Here is a 24,681-nt window from a genome sequence, read left to right as displayed (position 1 = left end):
TCTGGTATATTTTTTTTGTACTTTGCACTACTAACTTTTTTACAGCCTTTTTACTAACATGTTTTGCACTATGGAACTGTGATGTTGGAAACTTGGATTTCCCTCAGGATCAATAAAGTTACTATCTATCTATCTATCTATCTATCTATCTCTCTCTCTATCATAACTCTTGTGGATTTTCCTGCTGAGGGACTGCTAATAAAATGTAGCTATCTATCTAACTCTAGGACAGTCAATGACTGCCCATTGTTCCTGTTAAATAAACAAATAATAAATAAAAAATAATAGATTTTAATTTGTCCAAATTTGCCTGCAATACCTGCTAGCACACTAAACTAAAATAGTGAACACATTAAGCGTTGTACAGTAACATTACCTGCTAGCTCATTAGACCCTGAACAGAATATCTCTGTAGTGTAACTTTCACAGTGCATTAAAGCTAGGGTTTGTAATTCTAAGAAACTATAAAAAGTACACTAGATTTTAAAAATGATCCAGTTTATCCATATAACTCTTTCTTTTCCAATTAAAGTAGCCAGCAGCACTAGTTAGCTACAAAAGTCCATAAATCTAGTAAGAAAGTCGGTAACACTGACAGCTCTTCACTTCAGGCCTCCCTCCACAACCACCCCCCAAGATATCCTTATGAACCCCAGAATATAACAAATAAACGTAAACAACGAACATGGCTATTGTTAGTACTCACAGCTGTCCAGCTGCTAGCAGCATGAAGAAGACTCCATTGACCTGCCATTAGTGTTAGACGGGCTGGCTGGGTTGCCAGATCTGACAATTTCATGTTGAGTTGGGTGTAGAAAAAATAGCAATCGGCTGGTAGATGAAATTTGGGCTGCTTTTGTCTACATTTGGCAGGGTTTTGAAAATATTGTGAAATTAATATTACCAAACAAGCTGCCATTTTATGGTCAAAAACACAGATACATAATTCAGTAAGCGTTGTGTCCTCTCACTCATTGACTGAGTTGTATTCAATCGTTGTTGAGGATAACCTATTTATCTAACATTTTGTCTTTGGTTATTTGATGCAGATATGAAGCTTTGTATTATTAGCCTACGATGTGTTTTCTATTGCACATTTAATGGTTTTATGGCCAGGTTATGATTTGGGCTGTTTTTTATTGAATTGGGCGGTTTTTAAAGGTCCCATATCGTGCTTATTTTCAGGTTCATGTTTGTATTTTGTGTTTCTAATAGAGCATGTTTACATGCTGTAATGTTCAAAAAAACCTTTATTTTCCTCATGCTGTCTGCCTGAATATACTTGTATTCACCGTCTGTCTGAAACGCTCCGTTTTGGTGCATTTCAACGGAATTGCGTTGCCTGGCAACAGTTTGGGTCCATGTTTACTTCCTGTCAGCTGATGACATCCACATACACTGCAACAGGAAATAAACTGAGACACATTTAGAATGTTTATGTTTAAAACCGTGTAATGGTCTAAATATTGTATATTTCTGACATCACAAATGGACAGAAATCCTGACAGCTTGTTTCAAACGCACAATTTCTGAATACGGGCTGTGTGTATTTCTCCATGGATTGAGCGTTTTGATACTTCACAGTATTTATATAGCACTTAAACCTTCTTTATAATATAAAAGACATGAAAATGTCACTTTTTACAATATGGGACCTTTAAGCTGTTGTGACTGGGCTGGAAACTGGCAATCTGATCCGGCAACACTGCAGGCAGCTAGGTTGACAGGCAGGTAGGATCCCAAGCAAAAAGGGGAATAATTTATTTTCACTATAATTCCATCCATAATAAACATAATGACATAATGTATGACTATTTTGGTCATGGGTTTAATACACTCTCTGTAATAAAACTATTACTACTATCACCTATCAGATGGGGGACCCTGAGACAAAATCCTATGAAATGGGGGTCCGTGGTCTACTTTATGTCAGTTTAAGGGCTGGATGAAATGATCGGACAGGCTTATTACAGTCCTGCACAGCCACAGAGAGGCTACCGGATATTTTTCTTTTGATTTATCGATTGCTGTCAGAATGTTTTCAACAAATGTTTTTGAAGAAGATTACTAACACTAGTTCAAATCTGATCCATATGCAGATTGGGACACATTCACATATTGTTCGTGGAAAACATGCCAATGCTACTAAAGTAATAGTATAGCCTGTATGCACACAAGTAATCACACAGACATTAAAGACAACACATTGAGCAGGTTTTCCAATTAGGAAATTTCTTTAATAAAGATGATAGAAAGCATAGCATCTCTTAAAGCTGAATAATATCTAATCTTCAATGATTACAAGCAGAAGAGAAGCAGATATTATAAATACCCCCCACAGCCCCGTACCATGTACCTTGATTACATGCTAGTAAGAAACACCGTTCTGATCACCTCAGTCAAATGTTGTATAAAAATCACCAGGTAAAATGAGTAGATGGTCATTCCCACCTATAGAGCATCTATCAGTATATATAAAAATAAGTCTCATAAGCAAAATAAATAGATGCACCTGAAGACTGCTTCATCCAATCGGTGTGCCGGGGATTTCGTCCTTCATTTTAACGCTATGTTCAAGTGCTCTTCAAAACAAATAAAGTATGACATCAACATACGAAGCAGAGAAAACTTGATGCTGAAAAGTAAACGATACACTTCATCTGGCTCGTTCATTCGTTTTGGAGAGGGCGGCCTCTTTCATGAACACGTGCACGCGACATTTGTTATTATTGCACAGTGATGATCACAGTTTCTCCCCGATAAAATGTTGAGAGACAAAGGGAGGTTGGTCTTTGGGTTGTCCCTCTTATCTCTCTCTCTCTCCTTCATTGTCTAAACTCCGTTCTTCACCAGCTCGTGGACTCCGTTCTCGTCGATCATCAGAGTTGCATGAAACTCTCGTCCCTTCACCAGCTCTTCGAGACCCTTAAAGTAGTAAACAACACCATCAGGACATTCACCAACCGTTCTTAGCCACTTAACCGTTCTTAAAGTGGCAGTAGGTAGAATATTTTTGGCATCATTGGGCAAAAATTCCATAATAACCTTTCTGCATATTGTAATTCAAGTGTTCTGAGAGATAACTAGACTTCTGCACCTCCCCATGGCTCTGTTTTCAGGCTTTAGAAAATCTTGCCCGTGACGGGAGACTTTGACCAATCACAGGTAATTTTATTGAGAGAGCATTCCTATTGGCTGTGCTCCGGTCATGTGACCATAACTTGGCGTTCCTTCAGCAGATTTCACAACGGAGTCACAAACTTTCTCATTTTACAGCTAAACCGTGCACTACAAGATTATCCTAAAACATTTGAGGAGAGAAACAGGCATTAACGTAATTAATTAAACAGCATTAATATTGATTCATATTTGATCAGCGCTGCCTAATTTGACCGTTTGATCGGAGTTTGCGAGTGATTGACAGCCGCACATTTGAGTACCGACATGTTTATGCAAAATAACTGATTCTCGCGTGATCTCGGGACATTGCGAGAATCCAGCTGCCGTGCGAGCCTAGGTAATATATATCTGGCGTCTTCTGTCAAATGAGCTGTCAATGAGCCGTCGTCTGTCTGTGCTTTCTTGGCGGCTCAGTCAATGTGACGTATCTTCTACTGCACAGAGGATCGTGGGTCAGAATAGCCAGAAAAGCATGCAAAATGCAACTGGATGCAGTAGGACATCCTAGTACTTTTGGCATTATTTTGGTGATAACGCAAATTAATTTTAACGCGACTAGTTTCTTTAACGAATTAACAGAACTTGCGAAGTGAAGATACTGGTATCATATGAAACTAAAAAACCTAAAGAACCTATTTGTATCAACCATGTCATACTAGCTTGTCGCGAAGGAGGCTAAATAACGCTCCAAACTTAAGCTAAATTTAGGTGAGGAAAAACTGGCATGGCCATTTTCAAAGGGGTCCCTTGACCTCTGACCTCAAGATATGTGAATGTAAATGGGTTCTATGGGTACCCACGAGTCTCCCCTTTACAGACATGTCCACTTTATGATAATCACATGCCGTTTTTTATGCTAAATGCAGTACCTGTGAGGGTTTGTGGACAATATTTGTCAGTGTTTTGTGTTTTTAACTGATTTCCAATAATAAATATATACATATATTTCAATAAAGCAAGCATATTTGCCCACTTCCATGTTGATAAGAGTATAAAATACTTGACAAATCTTCCTTTAAGGTACATTTTGAACAGATAAAAAATGTGCGATTAAATATTTGAATTGTTTGACAGCCCTAATTCAGACATACTACATGTTTTTGTGGCATATTAAATAGTATGGTAGTATGGGTATTGGAACACACCCTTAATTCTTTTCCTTAAAACTTTTCTTTTCAGTTTCTACGTATGTGTGCCACGGCCCTGCAGTCTCATGCCCTTTTATGTGGGCAATGGGATTCGTCATTATAAGAACACAGGTGCGAACAATTCTGCGGTTTAAGAACACGTCATGAATCTGATCCAGACTTTTCTTAGGATCTTTCTCAAGAATAAATTTAAGAAAACTCTTAGGAAGATATTGGTGAATGAGACCCATTGTTACAGATTATTTCAAGAGCAGAACAACATCTGGAATTTCCATCAGTAGGCCTCGCCTCCTTACCTCTCCCCCGTAGGACACCAGTGGGGAGATCTCACACTTGATTGGCAGGTCCGTTCCGTCCTTCAGGCTGCGTTGGACAAGCAACGAGTTCAGGGAGGATCAAAAGAAGAAGAAGAAGAAAATTGAAACAGAATGAGTGATCGTCTCATGAAAAGAGCAGAGGGACGGTAGTTGAGAGAGAAACAGCTGTACGTCCTTGACACAGCTGTTCTTCTACGCCGGCTTGTGATTAGAGTTCAAAAGGCAGAGAATTAGAGCTTCATCATTCCCAAACATGACCAGTGATTAGCCCTCTGACCCGTAACAGACTTCCTCTAGAAGAAAACAGATGAATGACAGGTAATGTGGTTGTTTCTCCTCCCAGTGCTTCTGAAACAAAAATACTGGGGGAACTTGCTAGGACTGGGATGACACACCTATCTCCCGATTCGATACTATCATGATACTTGGGCGCCGATTCGATATGTATCGCGATTTTTAAATATTGCGATTCGATATTACAATTTATTGTGATTTTTAGACCATGGGAAAAAGTTGGCTCATACACTTCTAAGGTCTTTTACTTTGGAAAATATCTAAATTAATACAGTAAAAATGTTTCCCAAAAATCAAAGAATAAAGATATTTCCCTCACAAACTATTGGTATTTTCTTTTTAATTTCTAAGGGACATGTAATGTTTTATACCTCTTGTGAATATAATCCAATCACCCCTAGAACTTGCCACCACATTGCCTTCACTCAACATGTTTATTTCTAGATAATCATTACAGACAACAGTCACTAATCATCAGGTGCTTCAGGTGTTTTCTGAGCAGCTGCCCTCACACAGCTGTATCATTAGAATGAAAGAAAAGCTGAATGATTGAGGAAAAAGCAAACCCTTTAAAAGAGCCAGAATAACATTCATGGCTGCCATGAATGTTATTGAAGCACATGCTCATTTATTAATATGTCTCGGGAAAAAAAAAGCAGGTGGAATAAACTCAAAGGCTGACTAGCAAGCAATGAACGTCTGGGCTCGTCGGAACGATTTTACACAGAAATCAACAAGTTCATCCATCTATTGCAGAGATGTACCACAACGGTACCCATTACCCAGCATGCAATATATTATGTGTATTAGTAGCAACCATCTGAGGGGAAAATGATCTGTCAGCAGGTCATTATGACTGCACATCATCTGACCAGGCCGCTAAGAGCACTGTGTTTTCAGTCTTCTAAACTGATCCTCGCTGTCATTTCCTTCATCACAACTGACTGTAAAGACAAAATAAAAAGTGTCTGCCGCCTGGCATGCATCCGCATAGATTCCTCTTCTCAGTGGTAATGAAGGAAAGGGGATCAGAAGAAATGTTATTTAGTGTTAACGCGTCTGAGCGAGCGGGAAAGAAAGCCAAAACCCCATCACCATGCACCTCAGTACTGCAGGGGGACAATAATTACTTTCTGTTGCCATCATCTGTGACACTGCCTGCTGCTCCGTCTCTGGAAACATTGCACGGGAAACACAGGAGCAAGACCAAGCATGAGAGGAGGGGAAGTGAGAGTGTGAGGCTAAAAGAATATTATGTCTATAACACACACAAACAAAAAAGCATATAGTTTGAACACAAAGTGTGCAGAGTGACCACGAAGAACCCGTGTTCATGCCAAACACGATGTGTGTGAATGTCTTGTGAAGCGACATGACATGCTGTGGTCACCTGGGTATGGCGGGCACTTGACGGCCGTTCTCGTCGATGAAGTGGCCGCCGGCGTTCAGCACCCAGCGGTGGTGGAGGGACATGAGGGCGTGTTTCGCTGTGGTGGGCGTGTCCTTTGCATCCTGACTGTCTGCATTCTTCAGCGGGGCGAACTCGTCCTCCCGCAGCACCTCGTACACGACAAATGTCCTGTTGGATAAACACGGCAGCACATCAGCACACAGGAAAACACAGCGAAGGTTGGACAATCGTACCCAGTCTTGCTATCGTAAAATACTAGGGCTGTAAGAAAATATTAATACACATGAGTATCATAATTTTATATTATCAATGTTTTGCGATACTGTATTGATTCTCTAAGACGCTGTATCGATTTTTAATTAACCTCTTAAAAATCTGACGGTCCGCCATCGGGCCCGGCTGCTATTCTGTCTTTCGGAGGTTGTAGCAGGCTGAGTTTTACTCAGCTACTACTGGTATCATATGAAACTACAAAATCTGAGGAATCCATTGGTACCAATCATGTCATACTAGTTTGTCGGGAAGGAGGCTAAATAACGCTCCAAAATTGCGCTAAATTTTGGCGAAGAAAAACTGTCATGGCCATTTTCAAAGGGTTCCCTTGACCTCTGACCTCAAGATATGTGAATGTAAATGGGTTCTATGGTACCCACGAGTCTCCCCTTTACAGACATGCCCACTTTATGATAATCACATGCAGTTTTGGGGCAAGTCATAGTCAAGTCAGCACACTGACACACTGACAGCTGTTGTTGCCTGTTTGCCATGTTATGATTTGAGCATATTTTTTATGCTAAATGCAATACCTGTGAGGGTTTCTGGACAATATTTGTCATTGTTTTGTGCTGTTAACTGATTTCCAATAAATATATATACATACATGTGCATAAAACAAGCATATTTCTCCAATCCCATGTTGATAAGAGTATTAAATACTTGACAAATCTCCCTTTAAGGTACATTTTGAACAGATAAAAAACGTGTGATTAATTTGCGATTAATCACGATTAACTATTTTAATCGATTGACAGCACTAAATAAAATTAATTCCTGTGAAAGTATGCCTAAAAAGTTTTTCTGAATTTCCAAATGGATCAAATTCTGGTCTTACATCATTTTACAGTCATTTCAGGGCATTTGTGACACTCTGAAAACTGTATCCATTGATTTACAGCTGTTTGTATGGGAAAAAGAAAGTCTTAGTATTGTGCATCATGTGATCCTACAATATCGAATGTGGCCACTACGCCAAAATCAACTCACAAACCAGCGCTGTTACTGGGGGCTCGATCCAAACTAATCACATAATCAGGCCTGAATAACTTTTGCATTACATAGTAGAAGCAAATAAAAAAAACACTTGGCAGGTGAACAGCAGCCATACATAATATATGGCACATGTGGCCACACAACAGACTGGGAGATCTTCAGCCAAACAGTACAGAGAAAGAACAGAGAGTAGAACTTTTTTAAAAATCTGGTTGCACAGTGATTCAGCCCATCTGGATTGTGCTAAAGCTGCCAGTCTGGGCACAACTGTAATCCATCTCCTCAGCAACACAGAAAACCATTTCTCATCCTTTTTACTTTGAAATACAACGAATAAACCTCGAAGGAAGCTGGACGTGTCTGCAGTGTTTTTTTTCCATCAGTCAATCCTTACAGGAATCCTTTCATTAGATGTATAGTTCTATTAGTAGTGACATGACTCAAAGTTGATGTCATGCAACACACTGGAGGAGGAGGAGGTGGAAGGAGTGAACAGCTCATAAACCTCCATCCTCCTGCAGAGCGCTTGGCAGTCTGCTGGACCAGACCTCGGAGCAACGGCAGGACTGGGGCTGGTGGATAGGGATCGGGGACTGGAAAAAAAGGGGGTTGGTTCATGCATGGAAGGACAGATCAAGGACCAGTCAAACCCAGAGCCCGCAGGCCTGCCAGAAGAACATATGCAATCCAGCCACCTCTCAAAAGGAGCATAAGATATTCATTGTATTCTCAGGCTTTTTAGTTTGAGGTGAGAGTCTGTCTGCTGATGCTGTCACACACACTGGTCTGTACCCTTTATGGAAAGAAACACACTGTAACTCACTTGGCGAACTGGAAGATGTCAAAGACAAACTTTTCCATTTTAATCCCATTTGGTTTGTCTGGTTTGATTAGCTGACCCTCCGTATCCACATATGGGATCTTCTTCTGGGCCACGTGGTGCTGCAGCTGCGGCTCGTACTTCCTGTTAAAACAGAGAAAAGAAGCTGATTCATTGCGGTAGTGCTGCTGCCATTTTGGACTTTGGACTACTCCAAATTTATCCACTTTGACTAGGGTTGCCCCCTCTTAGTCGATTAGTTGAATAATCAGTTGTTTGGGTCTTAGTCGGCTAAGATTTCTTTAGTCAATTAGTCCCCTTTTATGCTTTTTTCATACTGAATTACTTATTTCCAAGAAACTTGCGAGCACATCTTTGGTAAACACAAAATTTAAATTGGTTCTTTTGTGTGATTCTTTGTGGAGGAACTCAGTTTCACAGATCTGTCGATTAAAGAAACTAATTGATTAGCTGAAACAATGTACGAGTGTTAGTCTACTAAGAATTTCTTTGGTCGAGGACAGCCCTAATTTTGACAGAGAAGAGCACAAACTGCATTAAAGCCTAAAATGTTCAGTGTGCATTAGTCTTACTGTACTATGTCTCTGAGGAAGGAGAAGCTGAAGAAGTGATTGGCCACGTTTCCTGCGTTGAACATCAGTCGGCCGTCAGCGCTGCGCTTCTCAGCGGTTGCCAGGGTGATCTCGCTGTACTCCACCACCTGATAAAGCCCGTCCACCTTGCAGACCACGCCCACAGCCTCTGTCGGGTTGGTTTTCTCCACCACCTGGAAACGATGACACAAGAAGACAAACTGTTGACCTGAAAACTGCACAACTGTTAACACATTAGATCCAAATGTCAGTCAGCTTTAATTGTGCAATATGCTACGAATTAGCAGATTAACCACTAACTAGCACGTATTTTTTTTGGATTTGTGACATTGCTCTTTAAAAGGATAGGCCCATCTGCAGTGATGTAGGTTACCTAAGTAAGCTGATTAATAAGGTTATGAATAATGTGAAGGCTAGCACTAGCTGAGTCAACGTTAGCTGTGCTAAATTTGTAAATAGCTGAAAGGGTTAGTTCGGGGTGGGTTTTTATGTATACTCCCGTGTTCTGTGAGGTAAAATGACTGTTTTTGTTAATGTAGTCTGGTGGCTTGAAGAGAGTGATATAACGGCTTCAGTTTTCCGTCGGAACGGGCTGTCTGACGGCGAGGTAAAGCAGCTGTGGACGGGGGCAGCAGAAAAATTTATTTTAGCCACCTAAAAATAAAATCAATATCAGTTTAAGTGTAGAGCTGCAACGATTAATCAATTAGTTGTCAACTATTAAATTAATCGCCATCTATTTTGATAATGGATTAATCGTTTTGAATATTTAAAAAAAAAAAACTAAATTCTTTGATTCCAGCTTCTGAAATGTGAATATTTTCTGGTTTCTTTACTCCTCTATGACAGTAAACTGAACATCTTTGAGTTGTGGACAAAACAAGACATTTGAGGACGTCATGTTGAATCGATTAATTGAAAATAATAATCGACAGATTAATCTGCAATGAAAATAGTCAGTAGTTGCAGCCTTATTTAAGTGTACGCTATATAGAATATTTTCACCGCTTTACCTCGCCGTCAGCCAGCCCTTTCCGACAGGGAACTGAAGCCATTATATCGCTGTCTTCAAAGCCACCAGACTACATTCACAAAATCAGTAATTTTGCCTCGCATAACACGGGAGTTGCTGGTATACCGCTGCATCGATCGGTTAGTTTGTGTTATTGTGTGACTTTCAGATCCAAACCAACGTGGCGTCCACAGCAGTATATTGCTTAGCTTCTGTGCCGATACTCCTGTCTGCTTCTCAAAACTGTGAGCGTACCGACCGCCATCTAAGTTACTGTATGTAATACACCCAACTATATGGATGCATATATACTGTACATGTAGCAGGCGTCATCATGCAGAAACCTATGTGGGAAAAAGTTTTTAGAAGGGCATGAAGGGAAAAGGGCATTCTGACGCTAAAACATACATACTTTGATCAAAATTTGAATGTTCAGATTTAAATACATAAGACCACACCACTGTAAAGCTACAGAATGATATGAAAACCTCAAAAAACTGAAAAAAATGATGGACTCGCCCATTAAAAAAAAGGAAGCGCAGAGGAGTACAAATAAGCCAAAAGTTTAAGACTCAAAAACGGCTACGAAAGGATCAGATTTTCTTCAGTGTGTTCCACTTCATACAGCCAGCAAGTTAAAGTCTGCACTGAATGAAAACAACCCTCTCCCCATCTGCTGGTGGCTAATGACAGAGTGGAGTCCTGATGAGGGGGTTGGTGAACGGGGTGGAGTGAGGGGTAGGGGGGGTGGTGGTGGTAATGAAGCCACATGAACTGTAGTGGAGCGTAGTACCAGTTAGTAATTTATGATGGGAGGGTGGGTCTCTGCTCTGATCTGACGCTTCCATCTCTGCTCCACCACCGCACAACTTGTAATGTCAAACAGGAGCGTACGAGCTGAAGATCCACACTGTTAAATGTTTAAATCTACTCTGTGTTTGCTGGAGGATATATACACAGGATGATAATAAAAAACAAATATTTCACTGTGGCACTGGTAATAATGTGCCTCGACACAGTCAGTCTGAGTAGGTAACAAGAACACAATCTAACAAGCATGACCTCATTTACATGTGACGTTGAAGAAGAAGAAGAAGTGGAAGCAAAACTGTGATAAAGTGAACTAAAAATACAAGAACAACGTGTACTTGATGTGTTTGATGAAGTTGTAATGGCATGAATCATTTTTTCTAAATCTAATTAAGGAAAACATGACGGCAATAGTAAGTCATAAATGTATGAATAACTCTAAGATCATATCCTGTTGCATCAAGCAGGAAATATTGGACCTCATCACCACCATCACTCATTTAAGTATTTCCTATTAGTGGCAGCCTTGACAACAACTACTCAAACAACTTTTACAACAGGAGACCCAACTAGGCCTGTCACAAGAATTACTAATATAATAATTAATAATTAAATGATTAAATAATTAATAATATAATTACAAATGTTCTTTTGCACTTTGTCGCAATGTTCTTGAATGTTTGTGTAAAGCACTTTGAATTGTCCTGTTGCTGAAATGTGCTACACAAATAAAGCTGCCTTGCCTTGCCTTGCCTTACTAAATTGACTTAATAGATGGACTGGCGCAGCCCTCTCTTAGTTGACTAATCGTCCTTTTGCTATTCGATTTCTTTAGTTGATTAGTCGTTTTTTTATGCTTTTTTCATGTTGAATGACTTATTTCTAAGAAACTTATGAGCACATCTCTGGTAAACACAACATTTAAAGTGATGCTTTTGTGCGATTCTTTGTGGAGAAACTCAGTTTTACAGATCTGTCGATTAAATCAACTAATCAATTTGAGTGTTAGTCGACTAAGAATTTCTTAGTGGAGTTCGAGGACAGCCCTAATATGGACATGATGACCTCAATAATTTTTACATTATCAACTTATCGTCCACAGCTCCGGTGTGGGAACATTTTGGTTGTAAGCCGAGTGAGAGAGTATCGTTACTTTGCACTTTTTGTTAACAAAGGTCCTAACCATTGAGAAACTGGATTGGCAGGATATTATTGCCTGTATAATGAATGAATGACTCTCTATACCACTGTGCCAAATGTTTAGTATTTATTTTAATGCAATTTTTGTTAACAGAGCCGGAGAGTCCATTTTATTTATTGTTTTTTATTTATTTTATTGTTTTGCTTGTGTGGTTTTATTTTATTTATGTTTAATTTATTTAGGATATTTTAATATTTTTTTCACATTCCAATTCCAATGTCTGAATATTCTTTAAGAATTAAAAGTGAATTGCTCTTTGAAAGGGTGTATTTGCATTATCATGCTTATATTCACATTATATCAGTGGCAGAAATGGCCAAATTTCCCCTCAAATTCAGGTCGTTGTTACCGACAGATCTGTGAACGATGTCGCATTTCACCACCCAGCCACCACTTTGCACCCAACAGCAGAGAGCTTCAATGTGAAAACATAATGTCATGCCCTACCAGATCTCAACCACTCAGCACCGACTCTCCAAACAAACAGTAGGAGTTACTACTATTTTGGAATTTATCACATATGTATGTCAGGTTTATTTATTTATCTATTTTTTTATTTATTTTAAGATTAAAGATTTGGCTTTTAGCCGTAATTTGATATTGACAGTGATAATTATGAAATGGGGAGGTTGGATGCAAAGCCACTGCAATAAGGACTCAGCCTATAAAAAACAATAAAATAAAAATAAAAAATAAATAAATTCATAAAATAGAGCAATAATGTAATAAAAAATGTATATCTATTGTATTAATTCATCTATTTTATTAATTTAATTTTGTATTATTTTCTACTTTTCATTTATTTTTTATCTGCTTAGTTTAATTTATTTATTTTAAGGTATTTACTTAGATTTATATAATTTCATTTATTTATTTACTTTCTTACTTCTTTTTTTTTTCTTTCTTGGTTATTGTTATTATTATTTCAATGGGTGATGGGTTGTTCTATTGGGCTATTGTGCTTTTTCTTTCTTTGTCATTCTTAAAATCTCTTACTATTTACTACTGCATTTCTGATAAACATACAAATAAGTATAATCACTACAATACCTTCAGAAAATATCTACAGTTAAACCATTTTGAACAACACATGTACATTTTTAGGTATCTATAATGTAATGTGTTGTCAAACTGATGGACCTGTTCTGTGAGGCGCATCCCAACTATTTATTCCATGTACAGGGTGTTGGCTGGACTGATACATATTACTCGCCAAACAAAAATGAGATTAAAAAAAGTTATATTTAATTATGAATATGGTTTATCCACTAGTGGAAAAAATAAGTTTCCAGTTCAACCGTTGTACCCTGAAAAGCTTTTTTCCCTCCCAAAATGAAAGTACACTCTGTCCACAGAAACTGTTTCGGAAAAAGTGGCGTTCTCCACATCACACTGATGTTATCCGAGACCGTGATGAAAAGTGGAGGACGATTCTGGGCTCAACCCTCAAATTTCCTAGAAAGCTGTGATGGATTTATTGCTCAGGATGACTGCAGGAGGGGACAGAGTGGCCTGTATCGCCACCCAGTGGTGAGTTGTGGAAGGTGCTGCTGTACAAAAACAGGACAGTTGAGCTGTTGGGACAGCGAACTGACCACACCCTATAATACAACACTCGACATCCGTCACCCTTTAGGAGCTCCTTAAAAAAAACTAGACTGACTGATCAGACTGGATCACATTCATTGTAATAATCTTGTGGATGTATTGCACACAAAAACATTTGTATGACTAATATGGGCGTTTCATCACACTATTTGATAGGTTATAAACATTGTGTGCGTGTATCCTTACAATAATATCATTACTTCCTGGTCTGATAAGAGATAACTGAGCATATCAGTGTTGCAGGTGCACAATAGAGAGGGATCATTCTATCAAAACAGCTTTATGACGGGAATATATAAGCTTATAACCTGCTTCTGTGTCAACCTCTGTTAAACTTTCTCCTGTTAAAATGCAGCACCTGACATGAAAGGAAGATAGCGAGGTAGAACAAAACTAAAGACCGTAATTATCACAAAAATTAAATGTAAAAAGTGACACTGATTCAGGTGTTGTGATCAAGATGGCAGATTCTTAAAAAGCCCCACTATGATACCACAACATTAAAGTGATAGTTTGGGTGTTTTGACGTTGGGTTGTATGAGGTACTTATCCATAGTCAGTGTATTACCTACAGTAGATGGCGGTCGGCATGCCCCCAGTTTTCTAGAAAAAGGTATCACAAAGATCTTGAAGCAGAAAAGAAGACAAGAACAGACAGAAATAGCAGGAGGTGAGACCAACCTTAGCTCCACAGTCCGCCCCCTTCTTCACACAGAAACCAATAAAGGAGGGGTCTGCCACTTTGTTCAGGATATTATCCACACAGTACACATGGATGAATCCAATCCCCCTCCGCTCCATGTCATCCATGATGCCCTGGTTCCCCAGAGCTCTGTAAAGACCCCCGTTCCCATCTGAAACACAGAGATACTCGTTTGAAACACACAAACACCTCATGGCAATAATAAGACACAACAACACAGTGAATGGAGCCACACATCCAGAGTGGTCTTACCGGGAGCCATGGCGAGCTTCCCTTTGCTCTCCAGGATGATCTTGCCGTTGTAGTCCATGGCTGGTAGCATGCCCTGCTGGAAGAAGATGATGTTGTTCTTGTCCAAGCCAAAATAGTTATGTCGTGAGAAGTAGTCCTTGGTGGACTCCATTGTCCTGCCGCTGGTCATGATGTACCTGAAGGCAACACAGAAGGAATTTAGCACCATTGATTAATGCATTGCATTATTTGTTTTCCTCTCTATTTTAAATCAAGTGTGAAAACAGGTAGAGATGTTCTCATCAAAGTTATAAAAGTTTAGAATTTTCAATTAGTTTTTATTTTAGTTTAGTTTTGTCGTTCTGTGACGTGCTACAAATAAAGTTGAGCTGGTCTCAACTTTGTTTGTAGTGTTTCAACGACATGGTCATATGTTTTTGTTTCACCCTGTTCGGTTCCGTCTACAAAAATGCCGTTTGCCAGTTCTGAGTGCAATTTAACGGCATAACTACGTCAACGCCACGCTTGGCTATTTTGTTGCTTTAGTTGCTCATAGTGTGAACATAGCTTTACACATAACACACATGGTAGCGGATCGGTATTCAGTGTCAGCCGATACCCAAAGCCGAGGTATTACTATCAGTATCAGGACTGAAAAAGTCGGATCGGTGCATCCTTAGTATTGGAACAACTCTAGAAACAGGTAGCTGAGGGAAGAGAGGGTACATCCTTAGGAAAACCTTTCCAAGTGAATACAAATTCTCTCTTTTTTAAACGCTGGAAATTTCAGAGCCTGTTCACAAAAACAAAACTTACAACAAAACCAACGTCATCCCAAGCCACACACGTATAAAGTTTAAGTACATGACAATAAAAATGTAACAACTCTCTTACAGAATCAGACCTGCTGAGGATTATGTCATTCCTGACATAATCTTTAGTGATTGTTAAACCCTAACTACACTGTTAGGTAGACTTTATGCACTTCACTGCCTTCCAGTTATCTTCATCTTTAAAACTTTAAAACTGTCCTTTGATCCGCTCCACGGGGAACTAATCCTTTTCCAGTAATACAACTTCATCGACTGAGCTTCCTTTGAAGCAGTGATATGACCCAGTTAATCGTCACACAAACACAACTGGGACAAATGGTTGTAGTTCTCATTACGAACAGAGAGACAGTATTTTGTTGCTTAGATCTGTTTTCTTCAAATAAAGCAGCAATTCAGCTGACAGGCACACTAACGTATCTCTTCCCAAAGCATATAACACGACGTCTTACCAGGGAATACAGCACTTGATGTTGTGCCTCTGCTCAGTCAGCTGTTGCAGCTTCAAAATGCGTTCGGCCTGGATCTGAAAGAGGGTTTTGTGGGACGGCAGGCCCACGTCGTACATGCCTTTAGGGTAAGAGACCCCCAGTCTGGTTCCCTGGCCCCCGGCCAGCAGCAGCACCGCCACTTTACTCTGAGAGATGCAGTGTAGACCTGAAGGAGCACAGAGAGCAACAGTTTGGCATAAATAGTAGCAAGAATATCTGTCACATAAATAGGGATGGGGATCGTTCATTTGTATTGATATTGATACCATTTTCAAGGCGGTTTTTCATCGATACCACTATCAATACTTTTCTACTATTTGGTGGAAAGACGAGACGACAGAACTGGTTTTGCTTTTATGGCTTAACTGTGAGTCTGTGAGTGTTTGATTTCTGAACAACAGAATGTAATTTGCCTAGCCTTCAATAAACATTGCTGATGCTCGGCATTTATTTGAAAGGAACACACAGGGCCCCCTTCAACATAATATATAACTATGACAGCAACCAATTGACCAAATGTTCTATATCCTTTTTGCATCGGCAATGGGTGAGGGTTGGATGGGAGGGGGCTTTGGGGGAAAATATAAAAATATGGACAAAATAACCTTCTTTCACATGAAAAATAACTGCCTCAAAAGTCCCTTAGCAACTACCTACTCAATGAGAGGAAAGAATTACCTAGCCCAACAAAAACATTTTGTGAAACATAAATTAAATGTAATTAAATCATTAGCTAACAACACAACATTTAGCCGGAACAAAATTAATGCAACACAAAAGATAAAAATGGGCCACTGCTGTCGGTGAACGTCATCTTATTTGCCGATAGGCCGATTACAGTCAACGAGGCAAAAACGGCCTTCATTGATTTTTGGTTTATGAGAAATTTAGAACTGGGTCTTAATCCCCATCCCTACCTATAAAGTGTATTTAAGATAGTGAAAAAACATCTAGGCAGACATGTTGATACACAATCTCGATACACTAGCTAATATCTAATCTCTAATAATGGCCATAGTGCATTCTAAGGACATCTTTGATCAATAATAACAAACTTAACTTATACAACGATGATAAAATGTATTAATTAAATGTATAAAGCCGTCGCATAACATTTTATGACTAGTCCTACAAGACTTTGGCGAGATAATAAATTAGGGCAAGGGGGAATCTAATAACTCTTCATGAGTCTTTGATTGCCTTTACTGTGGATCATTGGTTCACTGGTTTATGACGCTTCCAGTTTATCTTAAATAAACTGCTGCTACGTGACTTCATGCAATACTGTCTCATTACAAGTGCCAAAAGACAAGATTTATACCAGTGGACTGGGCGGGCCGGCTAGACTTTGACTACTCTCACGTACACACACACGCACACACACCACGCCTTGAACACGGATTTGGTCCTGACAGAACAGAGTGACCTCATGAATGAGGGTCAGGCTTAACTCCGTTTACGTCAGGCCCAAATCAGGACCAGATGTTCTGCAATGCCTGCCTCCACTGTCATCCTCCCCAAGGAAAAAAACTCACTAAAATGGTCAGACCCCCACTGCAAGGGGGATTGCGCAAAGCATAATGAACTGGCTTACTCATATTTCAAATCTACGCAGGCTTGGGAATAGTTTGTGAGTTTCTACAACCACACAGCGAGCAACGAGGGAGTTTCGGATGCTACTCGATGTGTACTTCTTGATAAGATAAAGTTTTATTAAAAATGTTGCTTTTGGTGCGGGAAGTCAATCATCTGAAAATATGAATAACACAAATTACCAGAACGCCCACTGACCCATCTTAACATCAAAGTATCTAGGTTACCGTGTGATGTTCTATCCAGTCTGACACCAGGAAATATTTCCTACCCACTCACCTCGGGGCCATACCTTTAGAAGAGTTGTAATTGTTCCTGCAGTAACTAGGCAAGTCTTACAAGTTTAACAACTGGTAATTGCTCACATGTTCCCTTCTACTGTATGACACTGTAATGAATCCAATAAAAACAAATACTGTCAAATTATCCTTTGTTTCCTTATGGCATGTAAAACATTAATGAAGCTGTGTGAATACACTTTATGTGGGCAGACATATTTTTGATGGAGCGTACCTGCTACCTCCCACTCTTTCAGACTTTCCCGGTCCCTCGTCACGCTCCCCAGCACCTCCCGGGGCACCGGTTCCATGCGGGCGTCCATCTTCTCGTCTTTGCTGCTACTAGACGTCTTCATGGCCTTCGCGAAGAATCCATTAATCTCCTGGAAGTCCATCCCCTGCAGGCCAAGGTTCAGGTCGCCCTGCTCCTCGGGGCTCAGCTTTTTCCAAAACTGCAGGAGGTGAGACTGGCCGGCTTCAGCCAACCTCATGGCGAGTCCGCTGGCGTTCGGGTCCATGATGAACGGTGCTTCTTGATTAACTCTTCCACACTGAAACACAGATGAAAAATGGGATGAGTACTACCTCCGCTGCTGGTGTTATACCAAATTATGTGATCCATCAGATTATGTGTCTTTATCACGTACTTAGTGTCGTTTTTATGGAGCCCCTACAGTCCCGAAAGGTGATATCTTTTTATCTTGTGCACACAAGATAATAGTGTTGCACGATATACCGATGCTAGAAAGGTATCGCAATACCCTGCATTACCACATTTTATTAGTACCAGTACTTTAAGAATGATTTTAATAAGAGCTGTCAGTTATGACTATCAAAAGAGTAACACAAACTCAAGTATGGGACATCAGATTACTGCATACCAGAGCTGTCCCGAATACCATTTTTTTGGGCTTCAAAGCTTTGGTGAGAAATATTCGAAGGTATTCAAAGCCTCGCTTTGAGGCGCGGCTCATAGCCTTCTTTCACATGAAAAATAACTGCTTCAAAAGTCCCTTAGCCTCTATATATATATATATATATATATATATATATATATATATATATATATATATATATATAGAAACAACCTACTCAATGAGAAGAATTTATTACCTAGCCCAACAAAAACATTTTTTGAAACATAAAATAAATGTTATTAAATCAACAGCTAACGACACAACATTTAGCCGGCACAAAATGAATGCAGCACAACACATAATGAATGTCATCTTATTGGCCGATATGCCGATGATTTTATGAAATTTGGAACTGGGTCTTTACAGCACCGGGTCTTAATCCTCATCCCTACCTATAAAGTGTATTTAAGACAGTGAAACACATCTAGACCGACATGTTGTACATGAACTAACACAGGATCTAATCTCTAATAATAGCCATAGTGCATTTTTAAGGACAACATAGATAAATCATAACAAACTTAACCTATGCAACACTGATAAAATGTATTAATAAAATGTATTAAGCCATCGCCCAATATTTTATGACTAGTCCTACAAGACCTGAGATAATAAATTAGGTTAAGGAGAATCTAATAACTCTTCACGAGTCTTTGATTGCATTGCATTGATTTGTATGTTTCTGTACACCTGTTGTTACTCCCAATAAATTAATACTTTAAAAAAAATATTACATACATATATATATATATATATATATATATATATATATATATATATATATATATATATATATATATATATATATATATATATACAAAAATAAAATAAAATTTAAAAAATGAAGCATTCCAATACTGGTTTGGAGGTCGATTATCATAGCAAAAGTCGAAGTTTCGAAGCATTCGAGTCATCCTTAGATGTACTTATGAGTAGGACCATAGTTACCACTAAGGAGGATATTACTGAGGTCATGTCTTTCACTCATATTTCTGAAAAGATTTGGGGGTTATAAAGACATAAAGAGGAGTTTGCATTCTACAATTACACACATATTACATATGTTGGGTTTTTGAGGCTGATTCTAATATATTTAGATTAAATCTGATTGTGTTAAGTATAGTCATAATGAATGGAATTTGAGTTGTTACCTTGACATGACGTAGGAGAGATCGTTTTGTTTGATGGAATGTCAAAACATTTTTTTAAGTGGTGGTTCTACAATCCTGGCAAGAGCTGGTAAATCTAGGAAAACCAGTGACACTATAATGCAACACCCAGCATGACATCAACATCTTGTACTGGAACTGTAAAGCAAAGCATTTGATTGAAATAACTACTACTGGGGTGTTTATTTAGTCTGTTTGAACCCACACCCACAATGAGCAGCTATAGCTGGTACCAGGAAATCCTCACACACACACACCTCTTACTGGAGGGCAACTTTTATTTTCATTATACTTTAAAGGTCCCATATCGTGCTCATTTTCAGGTTCATACTTGTAATTTGTGTTTCTACTAGAACATATTTACATGCTGTAATGTTCAAAAAACACATTATTTTCCTCATACTGTCAGCCTGAATATACCTGTATTCACCCTCTGTCTGAAACGCTCCGTTTGAGTGCATTTCAATGGAATTGCAACTTCCATGTTTACTTCATGTCAACTGATGTTATTTACATACACTGCAACAGGAAATAAGCTGGGACACATTTAGAACGTTTACGTTTAAAACCGCGTAATGGTCTAAATATTGTATGTTTGTGACATCACAAATGGACAGAGATCCTAACAGCAATTTCTGAATACAGGCTGTGTGTACTTCTCTGTATATTGAGCGTTTTAATAGTTTAACAGTATGTATAAAGCACTTAAACCTGCTTTATAATATAAAAGACCTGAAAATCTCACTTTTTACAATATCGGACCTTTAAAACTTAGTTTCCTGGAGGCTGTGTCATGGGTTTAATAGGATTTTGAGGCTGCTATACAAGCAAAAAAAACAGCAGGTAGCTCTGCCTCTTCACTGGTAGCAGAGGATTAGTATTAGCATTGTGTAATGAATCAGGCAGCTGTTACTATGCACTGATAAAAGTGTGTTTCTATGTAAACTACATGTAAAACTTTTTTTAAGTGGGTGGGTGGTTCTACAATCCTGGCATCCTGCTGATTCTAATATATTTAGATTAAATCTGAGGCAACAAAAAAAAACACAAGTATAGTCACAATGAATGGAATTTGAGTTGTCATGATGAAACTTTTTTTTAAAGTGGGTAGTTTATTCTATAATCCTGGCAACTGCTGGTAAAACTAGGACAACCAGTGGCACTATAATACAACACCCAGCATGACATTTTACATCTTGTACTGTAACTGTAAAGCAAAGCATTTGATTAAAATAACTACTACTACTACTACTGTTTGCACCCACACCCACAATGAGCATCTAGCTGGACCAGGAAATCCACCTGGAGGGCAACTTTAAGCATCATTACACTTTAAAAACTTAGTTTCCTGGAGACTGTGTGAAGTGTTTAATAGGATTTTGCTAGTAAAAACACAGCAGGTATCTCTGCCTCTTCACTGGTAGCAGAAGATTAGTATTAGCATGGTGTAATGAATCAGGCAGCTGTTACTATGCAGTGATAAAGGTGTGTTTCTATGTAAACTATCATCAGTCACTGAGTCCTCAGCAGCAGCATGAGACTGACAGCTAGCTAGAGACTAACCGGCGGCTAACTGAGGAGCTAACAGTTAGCATAGCTCGGTTAAACCTTAAAAGATAATATGAATGAAATATTAAAACGCTTCTTACCTCTCACAAGTGTTCCTCTGTGGGTTTAAGACCATTAAAGCCAGCCAGTTGGAGGGTGGTTTCTTGTACTGGTCGGTTTTAGGGCGCCTCCCACCCGGACTACAGACTACACCTCCTGCTACGTCACGGTTTGACGTGGCACAAACGGCTGCGCGGTGGCGAGGCAACCAAGGAGTGCCGCGTTCAAGTGCTACTCGTAAATTGAAAGGTTCTTTTTCTTTATTTGGTTTTACTGGTGGACTACAAAAAACTATCATGACTTTATAAATAAATTATAATCTGGATGTTAAACCTGTTTAGTTTAAATATTTAAACAAAGTAATTTGAATTGTTTGTCCCCGATCTCTGACAGACCTTTGATGCTCCACTCCCTTCCCATATTTACCACCCGTCTCACATTTATCTGACTCTTTTTCATGGTGTTTAAAGTAGCATTTACAGTGGAGAAATAAGTATTTGATCCCTTGCCTTTGTAAGTTTGCCCACTGACAAAGAAATGAACGGTCTATAATTGTAATGGTAGGTTTATTTTAACAGTGAGAGACAGAATATAAAAAAAATCCAGAAAATCACATCATATACAAGTTATAAATTGATTAGCATTTGATTGTGTGACATAAGTATTTGATCCCCTAGCAACCAGCAAGAATTCTAACAAAAAAACTATCATGACTTTATAAATAAGTTATAATCTGGATGTTAAACCTGTTTAGTTTAAATATTTAAATAAAGTCCTTTGAACCTGTAATTGTTTGTCCCCTATCTCTAACAGATGCTCCACTCTCTTCCCATATTTACCACCCATCTCACATTTATCTGACTCTTTTTCATGGTGTTTAAACTAGCATTTATATGACCACCTATAAAAAAATTAAAGGTCCCATATCGTGTTCATTTTCAGGTTCATTCTTGTATTTTGTGTTTCTACTAAAACATGTTTACATGCTGTAATGTTCCAAAAACCCTTTACTTTCCTCATACTGTCTGCCTGAATATACCTGTATTTACCCTCTGTCTGAAACGCTCCGTTTTAGTGCATTTCAACAGAATTGCAACAGAATTGCAACAGAATTGCGTTGCCTGGCAACAGTTTGGGTCCATGTTTACTTCCTGACAGCTGAAGTTATTTACATACACTGCAACAGGAAATAGACTGGGACACATTTAGAGTGTTTATGTTTAAAACCGTGTAATGATATAAATATTGTATATTTGTGACATCACAAATGGACAGAAATCCTAACGGCTTTTTTCAAACGCACAATTTCTGAATACGGGCTGTGTGTATTTCTCCGTATATTGAGCGTTTTGATAGTTTAACAGTATTTATATAGCACTTGAACCTGCTTTATAATGTAAAAGACATGAAAATCTCACTTTTAACAATATGGGACCTTTAACTAATTTCTAAAATATAATTTTTGTTTAATGGTCTTTTGGCAATTATCTGCAACCTCATTTCCCTCTATTACATCATGTGCCGGTTAGGGATACACTGACACCGGGTCGGTATCAGGCCAATACTGACTCAAATAGCTTGATCGGTATCAGTGACAATGGGGCCGATCTATTCAATTCAATTCTATGTTACCATATATATTACTTGTTCTATTTTTTTGTACCAAGTTGCTGGTGTATGATTTATTATTTATATACTCAATGAGAAGAATTTATTACCTAGCCCAACAAAAACAATTTTTTAAACATAAAATAAAAATGCAGAACAACACATAAACATCGGACACTGCCGTCGGTGAATGTTATCTTATTGTCCGATATGCCGATGATTTCGAGAAATTTGAAACTGGGTTCTTTCAGAACAGGGTCTTGATCCCCATCCCTACCTATAAAGTGTATTTAAGACAGTGAAACACATCTAGACCGACATGTTGTACATGAACTAGCACAAGATCTAACCTCTAATAATGGTCATAGGACAACATAGATAAATCATAACAAACTTAACCAATACAACACTGATAAAATGTATTGATAAAATGTATTAAGCCATCGTCCAACATTTTATGACTAGTCCTACAAGACTTTGGAAGGATAATAAATTAGGGCAACGGGAATCTAATATTTCTTCACGAGTCTTTCATTGCATTGAAATATATCCCTTCAAGTTGCTGGTGTACGATTTATTTGTCACATTTTGTTTTATGAAGTTAGAAAAGCAATACTGAATTCAAGTCTGATGTGTCCTTACACATAATATAATGATCCCAGTCACTTCCACACAGTAAGGCATACAGCTTATTAATTAAACAATGGTATCGGATCAGTACTCGTTATCGGCCGATATCCAAAGCCCAGGTAATCGGTATGTGTATCGGGACTGAAAAAGTCGGATCGGTGCATCCCTAGTGCCGGTACCCAACAGAAAAGAACATCTAGTTGCTGTAGGTCATATCAACCTCAATGAATAGTTCATGTCGAACTGTTTGACCTGCTTATCTCAACATATCACCACTTTAATTAGTTTAACCTCCTCTACCCGCTGAAGATTGATAATTATTGCTCTCAGTTCTGCTGTGTACTGTAATGGCAATTTTCATATCTGCAGTTTAACACTGTACCTTTAGATAATCTCAGGGCCTCACATGTTCAACTTCATTACCATAGGACAGTGACCTGACATTTTAGTTCTCTGTAACTGCAAACAACAGATTGCTGAAATACTTGTTATGTCTTGTGATGCTCTGTTGTCTGCTGTGTGCTGACGCATTGATACACTTTCTATCCTTCTCTTCTTTTCTTCTTTGCACTTATCTTCATGTTATGCTTTAAATGTATAAATACTGACTACTCTTTGTATTCGGGGCTCACTTGCCACAGTCCACAACAGGTGGCTGTGCTCGTGAGTCCATCTGCAGATGCTTTAGTTATTAATGTATGCCTTTTTATTAAATTCACTGAAAGACAAGTTGTTACGTTGGTTTGTGTCTTGTTTTAACAGAAACTGCCACCACAGTACACTGATACCCTGTTTGACATTTTTTCTTAACGTAAATTTAATTAATCCTCTTTTTAGAAAGAACTCATGTACGTCCACATACCGGGAAATTCTGTAAAGATTTGGAAATCTGCTTTTCTGAGAAGCTAAATGTCAATAAAGACATGGAAAGTAACTAAG

At 38.7% G+C, this 24,681-nt stretch overlaps 2 protein-coding genes across 5 annotated transcripts in view; both read right to left on the bottom strand.

Moving 5' to 3' along the window:
- ddr2a (discoidin domain receptor tyrosine kinase 2a) overlaps nt 1-777 on the bottom strand; it is a 53,468-nt gene extending 52,691 nt beyond the window's left edge. For both annotated transcript variants that reach the window (XM_037770111.1, XM_037770112.1), the window contains exon 1: nt 707-777. The gene's annotated coding sequence lies outside the window, so the exon portion shown is untranslated. The remainder of the gene's footprint in view (nt 1-706) is intronic.
- uap1 (UDP-N-acetylglucosamine pyrophosphorylase 1) lies at nt 118-21,698 on the bottom strand. 3 transcript variants are annotated; one of them, XM_037770115.1, is made up of 12 exons: nt 21,546-21,698; nt 18,046-18,361; nt 15,901-16,105; nt 14,640-14,815; nt 14,366-14,538; nt 9,033-9,226; nt 8,443-8,583; nt 6,330-6,518; nt 6,070-6,111; nt 4,625-4,691; nt 2,811-2,925; nt 118-157 (listed from the first exon to the last, which is right to left on the bottom strand). In XM_037770115.1, the coding sequence occupies exons 2-11, from the start codon at nt 18,326-18,328 to the stop codon at nt 2,833-2,835; spliced, it is 1,563 nt and encodes a 520-aa protein (XP_037626043.1). In that variant the 5' UTR covers nt 18,329-18,361; nt 21,546-21,698; the 3' UTR covers nt 118-157; nt 2,811-2,832. The 3 variants fall into 3 exon arrangements, with proteins under 3 accessions (XP_037626043.1, XP_037626042.1, XP_037626044.1); XM_037770114.1 differs by lacking the exon at nt 118-157 and having other exon boundaries at nt 2,207-2,925; XM_037770116.1 differs by lacking the exons at nt 118-157; nt 6,070-6,111 and having other exon boundaries at nt 2,207-2,925.
- Between the last annotated feature and the right edge of the window lie 2,983 nt (nt 21,699-24,681).

This window comes from Sebastes umbrosus, chromosome 5, assembly GCF_015220745.1.
Source record: "Sebastes umbrosus isolate fSebUmb1 chromosome 5, fSebUmb1.pri, whole genome shotgun sequence".
In the NCBI taxonomy this organism is placed as follows: domain Eukaryota; kingdom Metazoa; phylum Chordata; class Actinopteri; order Perciformes; family Sebastidae; genus Sebastes; species Sebastes umbrosus.
This window is presented reverse-complemented; position numbering and strand designations above follow the sequence as displayed.

What these genes read in the sequence shown, in the direction of transcription:
- uap1 (XM_037770115.1), bottom strand. Translation starts at nt 18,328, where the DNA reads ATGGACCCGAACGCCAGCGGACTCGCCATGAGGTTGGCTGAAGCCGGC. An exon ending in ATCAAGTGCTGTATTCCCTG is followed by an intron (nt 14,816 to 15,900) that starts GTAAGACGTCGT and finishes TGTTGCCTTCAG; the next exon opens with GTACATCATGACCAGCGGCA. An exon ending in GACATCTTCCAGTTCGCCAA is followed by an intron (nt 6,519 to 8,442) that starts GTGAGTTACAGT and finishes TTTATCCAACAG; the next exon opens with GACATTTGTCGTGTACGAGG.